Genomic DNA, 10,875 nt, shown 5'->3' on the forward strand with positions numbered 1-10,875 from the left:
AAAAAAAATTTTAATTAATAATTTTATTTTCAACCAATAAACAATTATAAAAATTTGTAACTTTTAACATTTGAGCAACATTGTATTAGTAATTATTTAAAACAGTATATAATATTTTTTTTTAATTGTATAACATTTTACACCATAATTAAAAGGCACTATTAAAATATAGAGTATTTGGGTAATAATAATTATTATTATTTGTGGCATGTGTACTAGTGTGGGTATCAATTTTTATATCCAAAAATCACTTGACATGACCGAGATTCGAACCCTGGTCTCCCGCGTGCGAATCCCGGCCTCAGGCTGCCGGTCTGATGTCTTCTTTAAGTATTCGGGTGGTATTTAGCAACAATTAATTAAGAACTTATATTATTTTCTTATAAATTACTCTTTAGCAGGGGCTTGAGATATAAATGAAACGATTTATTTACACTCTCTTGGTTTAGGGGAGACTTCATAGCTTCAGTGAATAATCTTTCATAAACATTGCCGTCATAAGCACCGAGAGTAGAGCCCAATATTTCATCCCTGATGTCAAATGCGTCGACTAAACCAACGGCATTTACTCTTATTAACTGAAATAAATCTTCTAGGCGTTTTTGAAGTGCTGGTACGTCTTCTGCTTTTAGGCATGAGAACTATAAATAATTAATGTAATATTTAATTATAAAAATTACATTATAAGTTATGATTAATTATATTTTTAAAAAATTTATTTTTGACTACGTTTTGAAAAAGTCGAAGAAAATTGTAAGTATTTAATTAATTTATTGTGAAATTGAATAATAATAAGGGAAGGGGGCAAACTGGACCACTAAAAAAACTAAATCAATGTGTGAATTTTTTTTTACTAATTCTAATTTTTTTTTTTAGTTTCTATTTTAAGAATTTGATGTCAATTTGACCAGTTATGAAAAAAAATTTTAAAGTTAACAAACATTTTGTGATATTATAAATTATAAGTGGATTTTTTTTACATATGTTTCAAAAATGAAATTCAAATATTTATAATTTTCAAAAAAAATCAAGGAAGGAAATCAGATAAAATGACTATAATTTTTCCCTCTTAATGATTGGGTCTGTTACCTGAAAAATCGTTTTCTAATCAAAAGTATTTTCAATAAAAAATTTAATTAAACCAAACTTTGACTGACTTATTAAAAAAAATTTGATTAAGCATTTAAATATTTATATGGTCCAAATCGCCTCATAAAGTATTTATTGTTTCTCTATAGTTTAAAAAAAAAAAATTCGACGGCCAGTTTTACCTTCCCTAAATGATTGACTATAATAATTACCCTTAAAAAATCACCAAGTCGTTGCAGAACCCAGTAAACAGCGTACATTTCACACAATTGTTTCAATACCTCATGTAATTCCTTAGAGACATTTGTCAAACTTTTGACCCATTCAGCAAATCTTAAAACTAAAAATGAACGGCAGTGCGCTTCCGCAGCCTGTACCAATTCAATACTCGTGTGATTCCACGCATCTTCAGGACTTTCACCCATGCGTATTCTTTTATCAATATTATCAGTTGCAGTTCGAATTTTACTACCGACAGAAAAACAAAATTAATCAATAATTTTAATCAGTTAATTAATTAATTAATTGATCAATACCCAGCAGCAGCAGCTTGATGTGCAACAATAATACAAGTCAATGTGTTTTTCCACGGACGTCGCTTGCCACCCTTTGACAGTACAGATAAATATCTAACAGTAGGTGTAAGAGGATCACCAGCAAGTGCTTGCTTACAAGCTTTTACAAGATAACGTGCGGTCTGTAATAACATAACGGTATTTTCACCTTCGTACGTACAAATAGCCGTTACTAAACTGTACGTCGCGGGTAAATTACTAGAGTCCATGTATCCATGACCACCGCAAGCTAAACGTAATTGTTCAACTCCCATAGCTGCATCCGAGGACGCAACTGCTTTTAAACAGCAGGTTAATGCATGTAACTAGAAAAATTTTATTTTATTTATTTTACTTTAAAGTATTTTAATAAAATAGTAAGGGTGTGTATATATTCGATTCAAACACAATTTTCACACCCTTATAAAATAATTAACAATTAATTACCTCAGGTAATCTTTCTAATTCGCCATGATGTAATTCAGCAGATACATTATTATACATTTCCCAAATCCAGTCAGCGGATAATACAAATGAAAAACATGAGGCCAAGTGTGGGAATAATTTGTATTGTTGGGTTACAAAGTCTATTATTTGACATTCACCTGCACTATTTTATAAATCATATTTTTAATTAATGTTACTATTAATGAGTAATATTTTTTTTGTTTCTTTTATTAACTTACTCTGGATTTATTTGACTCTGTCTGCGGACAGCGCTGTAACGAATAGCGATCGTAACAGCTTTTGATAAATATCTAGCAGTATCGCGTACTAATAACACGCGAACAAACATCATTGTACCGTAAGTGAGTTTATCTGTTGCTGGCTTCACATAAGTACCGTCTTCAAGCACTTGTGCGTTTTTCATTAACATGTTTTCCCGAGGTATTCTGACCTCATTGAAACCCAGGAAGCCATTGTTGGTACTGTTCATTCCTAATTTCGTACCGATTTCACCAATTTTTATGCCTATTGAATTATTTTAATAAAAGTTTAAAAATTTTACTCGAATAGTAGGCAGACATTTTCTAATTTTTGCGCGTTTATTGCTGGAATCTTTTCCTAGATATTTAAAATAGTATATTACACACCTAGGGAGGAAAGGAGGGCGTTTCAATCTGTAATACGCGGATTTACGTATGTATACGATTTTTCAACAGATCTGGACCTCAAAGTTTAAATTTTTGCTTCTTTTTGTAGGAAAAATGACGCATGCGTTGTGTTATGGTAAAAAATCCCAAATAGCACAGAACAACTTCAAGGCGTCTTTTAAAAAAACAAGTCAAATTTTTTTTATATAAATAAAACATACAGATGTCAGTCTTAGGAGTCTTAGGAATTTTTTTTTTTTCGTCTTAAAAAAGTCATTTCAATTAAAAAATAGTTCAGATGATTTATTTTACCATCATAATGTATACATTATAAAAAATTTTCAGAGCAGATGACTGTGAGTTTATTTAATTCCCTCAGAGTGAAATTCACTCCAAAGGGGAGTTAATTTTAATATTGAAACTCCGGTTCAACGTGAATGTGAATTTAAATAAAAGACAAACTCCCCTTTTACTCGGTATGCGGAGAGATTTTTTCTCAAACTCCGACACTCCCGAATTCGGATTGAAATAGTCCGTAATCACTTCAAATTCACTCCCAATTTTTTACAGTATTTGAAATTTATATCTTTTCATCACTTGTGTCAAGTTTTTTAACCAAATATTTTTTCGGTGACATAAATTTCTTATTGTTAACATTTTCGTGCTTTATCGATTTGTCAAAAAAATGCCTCAACTTATGTTTTATAAATATCACAAAGCCGTGTGCCACTTGAGATAATGTTCAACGCGAATATTTTTACTGCTAATTGAATGAGATAGTATTTTTTTTTTTTGACTAAGATTTCTTGTTATTCTTATTGGTGATTAATGATCGAGGTTTTTGAGCAAAGTTAAATTTTTTTAGAATAACAGTGAATGAACTCGACGAACAATTAATAATGATCATCAATCATGTTGTCAACTTAAATCGTAGCGCTTTCGCGACTTTTATTTTAACTTTGTTTATATTGTGTTACCGGTGAACGAGTTTTATAAAACGGTTCACTAAACCTGAACGAAATTAATTCACAGGTCCATCGTTTAGTTTAAAATTTAACTGTTAGTAGTTTTTATAGTAGAAATATTAATAGAAAAAATTTAAAAACTATTAATGACAATTAATCGCTTCAAATTAATAAATCAATAATAAAATATATAAAAATTGAAAACTTGTATCCGAGTAATTTAAATCGATTCAATACTTTAATGGCTTCTCGTTCTTAACATGGACTAATTTACTGAAATATATTTCATAAATTGAATATAAACTATCAGTTTATTTTTTTTGCATTGTATACAATAACAATAGATAAATTATTTTATCCAAATCCTTTAAATCTATAAAATAAAAATAAGATTCTGGTATATGAAGACCTTCTTTTCTTTATGTATTTCTTTTTCTATAGTAGAGAAAACATAAATATTGTAGATCCTAGATCAGCGCGAGCTACGATTAGGTCAACAACCTTTTGGGTCCGGCACAGGCTCATTATCATATTTAAGCAATATATTGGACAGCCGAAAAACTCGTAGACGAATAAAAATATTTATTAGTCTGGAGTATTTTATTGGTCTCACCGCGGTCAAATTCTTTGAATTATTCAAATTAAATAGACCGCATTTTGCACCGCAAAAATAATCAAATTTAAAACGAATTTTTGAAAATACTAAGGGCTGCTCTTTGAGGAAATTTTGATAATGTTAAAAAAATGACACTATAGATTTATTTATAAATAAAATAATTACCAGATAAAGGCTCATGTGTTTCTTCATCTCTCAATTGAACAATAAAAGGATGAATCCCTCGGCAAATACCTTGTGTATACAATTGTGCAACAACAACTGCGTAATTTGCTGTATGACCGACTAATAAAAAAAAAGTTTAATTAATAATTTAATAAAATTAGAGGTGACAGCAGAAATTGAGCTCGGGTACAAGTTATCGCAAACACTGAGAGACAACACAATCAAAGAAATATCCGAGTACATCAAAAAGTTTAAGCAGTGTGATAAATAATTGGAAGAAAGTTGTAGGTGAAGTGAGTGCGATTAAAAAAAAAAAAAGAGTTCGGAAAAGGACGATAAGAATTTCGGAATTTCAGATAAAAATTGAAAGAAAAAAATTTAAGTAGTTATTAAAGTAACTGTACATTTAATAAAATTAATAAATCATATTATATAAGAAAAAAAAATATTTTTATTAAAACTTACGACCACCAGGCCACCATTTATAAGAAGTACGTGTCGGACTATTTAATATAAATTCTTTAGTATTTGGATCATAAGTTGCCGTTGTTTCTAATCCTCTAATAAATGTTCCATGCCCTAATTCAGTCTAAAAATTTTTTAAAAATATTTATTATTATAATTATTTGTGTGAATAAATATATTTTGGGATTGATATAAAAGAAAGTAAATGATAAATTTCACCTGTGCGTAGGTACCAATTATATTACATGACCATGCGCGACTGATCCAGTAACCCTGTTGTTCAATAGTGCCTTGTCCCATAATTGTTGGTATAAACATTACATAATGAAGTACTAATGGATTACCATTTTGAATTAGCGCTGCTCCTAACATACCTCCTAATACTTGTCTATTTATTTTTTTTTTTCAACAACAATATTTATTATTATTTAATTCATAAGAATAAATTTTTATATACATAAATAAATGATAATAAAAAAACTTACGAATACATTTCGATTTCTCCTTTGCCCTGTTCTTGTAAATATTTAATTTTTCGTAATAAAATACAACCTTTTCTAATGGCATCTTCGTAAAGTTCTTTATGACTACAGTAACTATTAGGGATTTTATCTTTTAACTCTGGGTCACTTAGAAAATATTCCTCTACAGACAAAAAAAATTAATGAAATAATGATTAAGATAATTATTATTGATTAGAGTAGTGTTTTGATGATTAAAATATTTTGGTGTTATCTTATAAATTTTAAAAATAGATTTTTCAATCAGAAATCTTTATCAATTACAATAACAAATAATAATTTAATAAATGACTTGTTAATTTTCTTTTATTATTTAAATAAGACAAATTTTTTAATTAATTATTATTTGAAGTAGTTCTTATAAATTTATTTTTTTGTAACTAAATGATAAAAAAAATGATAGTAACTAAAAAATTTGAATTTTCTAATGTTTTAAGTTTGAAAATTCAAAACGCCGCCTGATTTCTAATTTTTTTTAACGCTTTCCAATTAATTTTTTATGATTATAAATATAAAATTTTACAATATTTTTTATCGACAACTACTGCAAGCGATGAAAATCATATTTATCATTTAACATTTTAAAAAAATAATTAGCTTGAAGTTATTATTCGACCTCTAATAATTTTTGAGTTTTTTCAAACACGATAAATTACAAAAAAAAAAAATTTCACCTGTAGCTTTTTTAATTTTCTACATGCGCATATTTTTACTTTTTTTATTTTTTTTTTGTAATTTATTTGTCAGAAAAAAAATCCAAAAGTTCTTAATTGTCTGCTAACTTCAAGCTCACAAAAAATATTTTTACAGGCTCAAAAAAAATTAATTTCTGTATGTAAAAATATTCACTATATTTATTTTTGCAATATAAAAATATCATCTGTAAATATAATTAATAACAACAAAAAAAAAAAAATTATATACTACATAATTAAGTATTACTCAACGTAAATACTTTGGACTCAGAAGAGAAACAGAAAAATAATTTGCAGAAATAAAACAAACCCGTTCTTCAGCAAAGTGCGCAGCGCGTGTTTTGAAAGTAATAAAAGATCCTGATAATTTAATAATAATTTTAATCTCATTGCCAAAGAAATTTTTTTAAGTTACGACAACAAAGTAACCAAACTAAAAATATATTTTTTAAATATTTATATATTTTATTGTCATTAATTAGTGACTAATTAATATCTATTAATACTACTAATTGTAACGCAAGAATATTTTTGGATAATTTCATTAATTATCTGAACCGTAATTATATTTAAATAATTATCTATTTTCAACTAGTCATTGAAAATGAACTCTTACAAGTTCACAAGATAATATTTTTACACTTACATTTTATGATGCATATTATACATGTTAAGTATTCATATATTTTATCAACACTATAAATTGTAAGTATGATAAAATCAACATATGATTATTATACATATTTTTTTCTAATAAAAAAAAAAATAATGAAATATTGCAACAGAAATTTCGAAAACATATAAATTTATTTTCAAAAATAATTGATCATAAAAATAATCTCTAATTAAAAAAAAATTTACGATGTCATTAACTTACGAATTTTTTTGTAGAATAAAAATAATAAAAAGTTTAATGATTAAAAAAAAAAATAAAATTTCTATTAATTTCCAAAATTAAAAAATGGAATGATATTTTTACAAATATACGTGCATATGTTTAACGATAGTTTGCAAATGAGTCATAGACATTAATTGTAATGCCAATAGTTAATCAATTGTAGTTTGATAAAAAATTTAAATTTCTAATTTAAATTTCCGTTTGAATATTTCCCAGGATTTTATAAAGCAGAAAATTATGAAATTAATTTCAAATTTTTTAAAAAACGAAACAATTAACGTATGATTAATTGATCAATTCATTGAATAATTTACCTCGCTCTCGACGTACTGCAGTTTTTTCCGGACTTCCATCGAGTAAATGCGTCAGTTCGATTGGTTTGAATGTGCAATTATTTCTTTCACGTTGTAAATCTTTGTTGACTTCTGTCATATTGTGATAATTTTATAAATAACAAAAAATGACAAGTGTTTTAATTCAAATTTACAATCTGTCAAAAAAGAACTGATTTTAATTTTTTATTATTGAATACTGTCGATTTTTATTTTCCATTTAATTGACTTTTAAAGAAAAGTAGAAACTTTTAAATGAAATTTAAAAAAAAATTACTTTCACTTTGTTTTCACTGTAAGCAACATTTGAAACAAATACTTGCAATCAACATTACAGTCGCACAGACGACTGATGACTGATCACGTTTTAGTTTCACCAATCGCTAGGTTTCTCATTCTCTGTACATTTTATCAAGGACTTTTATTGCATTTACTATCTCACTCTGTGCTGTCATACTGACATTACTTGTAATTATTATTGTTATTAAATATGTTTTTTAAATTCTACTTTACCTCCAAGTGTAAAGTACACAGTAGTCTACTTCAATAAACACAATTTTACTATCATTTTTTTTTTAAATAGTTTAGTTTATATTTTAAAGATGGCGGTACTTTTAAATACTCCCGCCAAAAATTTAAATTCTTTCCCGTCATGGAATTAATTAATATGAGTTATGGTTTTAAAATTTCTGTATATTTTGGTACTTAATGAGTTCTATAAATAAATAAATTAATCATAATTAACATTATGTTAATTAATTTTAAATACTGGAAGATATTAATGATGGGTAAAAATAGTTGAGCGTAAAAATCACAGATGACAGTCTAAGATAAGTTTAAAATTTCCGGAAGTTGGTTGATAATAAATTTAAATAATTTATTTAATTAATTAAAAAAAATTAATTTGAAAATTTTAAATGTAATTATAAATTTGAATAAGTAATTTGATGAATGAAAATATATGAGATTGAGTGATTGAAATAAAAAAAAATAGTTGTCAGTATGACAGCAAAGTAGGAAGCGTGACGCCACCATTGATAACCCTCTTTTTCATCGAGACCTGAGGCCACCAAGTCTCGTTCACCATGAGGTATAAATTTATTTGTTAATAATTATTAAATAATTAACAAAAAAAAATTATTTTAAATATTCATGTCACTCCAGCTGTCATAAAAAATATTTAAAACCAGTAGTTTGTCATAAATTTTTGAATTTTTAAAAATAATGTCAATTAAATACTTGTTTTTTTACGGTCACATGGTCATGAAAAATATTTATTTATTTTATTATTTATTGTGGTATTTAAATAATTGATAATTATTTGAAATGATTAGTTTGTTTAATTAAAAGTTTATTTTTTATAGTGGAGTGATAAAATATTTACTATGATTGTGATTTAAATGTAAATTGTTAATTGTAACCTAACTTTTATTTTTAAAAGCAGCCTAAAACTTCAGAAACGTCTTGCCTCATCGGTAATGCGATGTGGTAGAAAGAAGGTATGGTTGGATCCTAATGAAATTAACGAAATCGCCAATACCAATTCACGTAAGTCGAATTTATTTATTTATCTTTATTTTATAAAATTAAAACTACTCACTTGTACTCACGAAAGTAATTATTGAATAGTAAATTTAGTTGTTAACATTCTCAGTCAATCCCAAATTTTTTATGTAAAGATCCGATCAATTAATTTTTGCACATGAATTTTTTGTGTTAAAATAACTTTTTATTTTATGATCCTGAAGTTAGCAGATAATTTACAATTTTTGAATTGTTTTTTCAACAATTTAATTTAAAAACAAAAACAAATTTTAATTTACATATAAAAAAGTTGAATAATTGAAATAAGAAAATTAAAAAAAATGCACATACTGAATTTTGAATTTTCTAAACATGCATTTTTTTATTTTTATTTTATAAACATTTCAATATATTGTTTCAAGAGTTTTTAAAATTGTCAGATGTCCGGTAACTTTACTATCATTACTGCCAACTGTGTCACTATTTATTTTTTTAAATTTCTTTTATATGTAATCAGAGTATTGATATTAATGGTAATGTTTTTTTTTCGCAGGTCAAAACATCAGAAAATTAATCAAAGATGGTTTGATTATTAAAAAACCAGTAGCTGTTCATTCACGTGCCCGTGTACGTAAAAACACAGAAGCTAGACGTAAAGGTCGTCATTGTGGTTTTGGTAAAAGAAAAGGTACAGCTAATGCCCGTACCCCACAAAAGGTAATTAAAATAATTAATTAATTAATTAAAGTGTATAAGTAATAAATTATACCTGGAGTTTTTAAATGTTTTTAATATTTTTCTTTCTTATCAATAATTAGATATTGAATTTGAATTTTCAAATTTATTGAATGAGATCAAATATTTGGTCTGTTAGCTGGAATTGTTAAAAAAAAAATAGGCTGGGTTGTGTATTTTTTGCATTGAAATTGCTGACGTTATTTTTTTGAGTCCAGTTTCAAAACAAAGTTCAAAAACTGATGATTAGTTGATGGTAATTTTGAATAATCTTTGTCTTTAGGAATTATGGGTCCAACGTATGCGAGTACTTCGTCGGTTATTGAAAAAATACCGTGAGACGAAAAAAATCGACAGACATCTGTACCACGCCCTTTACATGAAAGCCAAGGGTAACGTGTTCAAGAACAAGCGTGTCCTTATGGAGTACATCCACAAGAAGAAGGCCGAGAAAGCACGTGCGGAGATGCTTTCTGACCAAGCTGAAGCCCGTCGTACCAAGGTACGTGAAGCCCGTAAACGACGTGCTGAGAGAATTGCCGCCAAGAAACAGGAGCTTTTGCAATCTTACCAACGTGAAGATGAAGCTGCTGCTGCGCAAAAGAAATAACTTACATATTAATTGTTTTAATAAATAAAAACCACAATTTAAAGTATACCAGTTGTTTTTATTATTTTTTTTTTTTTACACTTAATTAATATCACACATTTATCATAATAAATTTTTTAAGTCTAATTATAATATTGATACATAAAATCAGTAGATTTCAATTTAGAAATTTAAATAAAGTTTATAATTTATTACAGTAAAAAATTAATTTTCATGATACCAGCATCGAAACTTTGTGTTCCTACAGCCATTTGAAACAAGCGAATTAATTTCAGCAATCGCATAAATTGAGGATGCCTTTAATTAGAGGGTAAAAATGAACGTTTTAACCCTTGAGTAGAAACAAGTAATGTTTCTGTCTGCTAACTGATAGTATTCGCAATTTAAATTCTATTACATGTCATTTGTTTAACAGTGATTTCAGAATGATGCTGAACTTAGCTGACATCGAATAATTTTTTGACTTTCTTTTAAACAATAAATTATAAAAAAAAAATTAGTTCTGACTTTGTGGTGGTTTTATAAAAATTAGTGTAAATAATAAATAATATTGATAATTTCTGCTTGATTATAAATTACAATTGATAATTTACGCTTATGCTATTAGTTTAT

The 10,875-nt window shown here is 26.8% G+C and overlaps 2 protein-coding genes across 4 annotated transcripts; one reads left to right on the top strand and one right to left on the bottom strand.

Annotated features, from left to right (window-relative positions):
* Nucleotides 1–15: 15 nt before the first annotated feature.
* On the bottom strand, nt 16–7,925 carry LOC103574353 (probable peroxisomal acyl-coenzyme A oxidase 1). 2 transcript variants are annotated; one of them, XM_008553784.2, is made up of 11 exons: nt 7,672–7,925; nt 7,377–7,552; nt 5,434–5,593; nt 5,168–5,336; nt 4,949–5,072; nt 4,484–4,603; nt 2,330–2,615; nt 2,091–2,253; nt 1,626–1,969; nt 1,302–1,557; nt 16–641 (listed from the first exon to the last, which is right to left on the bottom strand). In XM_008553784.2, the coding sequence occupies exons 2-11, from the start codon at nt 7,492–7,494 to the stop codon at nt 381–383; spliced, it is 2,001 nt and encodes a 666-aa protein (XP_008552006.1). In that variant the 5' UTR covers nt 7,495–7,552; nt 7,672–7,925; the 3' UTR covers nt 16–380. The 2 variants fall into 2 exon arrangements, with proteins under 2 accessions (XP_008552006.1, XP_008552007.1); XM_008553785.2 differs by having other exon boundaries at nt 7,377–7,566.
* Nucleotides 7,926–8,374: 449 nt separating this feature from the next.
* Nucleotides 8,375–10,309, top strand: LOC103574351 (60S ribosomal protein L19). Of its 2 annotated transcripts, none has more exons than XM_008553783.1 (4): nt 8,375–8,484; nt 8,839–8,942; nt 9,472–9,635; nt 9,937–10,309. In XM_008553783.1, the coding sequence occupies exons 1-4, from the start codon at nt 8,480–8,482 to the stop codon at nt 10,261–10,263; spliced, it is 600 nt and encodes a 199-aa protein (XP_008552005.1). In that variant the 5' UTR covers nt 8,375–8,479; the 3' UTR covers nt 10,264–10,309. The 2 variants fall into 2 exon arrangements, with proteins under 2 accessions (XP_008552005.1, XP_008552004.1); XM_008553782.1 differs by having other exon boundaries at nt 8,379–8,484; nt 8,836–8,942.
* Nucleotides 10,310–10,875: the final 566 nt, after the last annotated feature.

The sequence above is a fragment of the Microplitis demolitor genome, chromosome 5, assembly GCF_026212275.2.
Source record: "Microplitis demolitor isolate Queensland-Clemson2020A chromosome 5, iyMicDemo2.1a, whole genome shotgun sequence".
Classification (NCBI taxonomy): Eukaryota; Metazoa; Arthropoda; class Insecta; order Hymenoptera; family Braconidae; genus Microplitis; species Microplitis demolitor.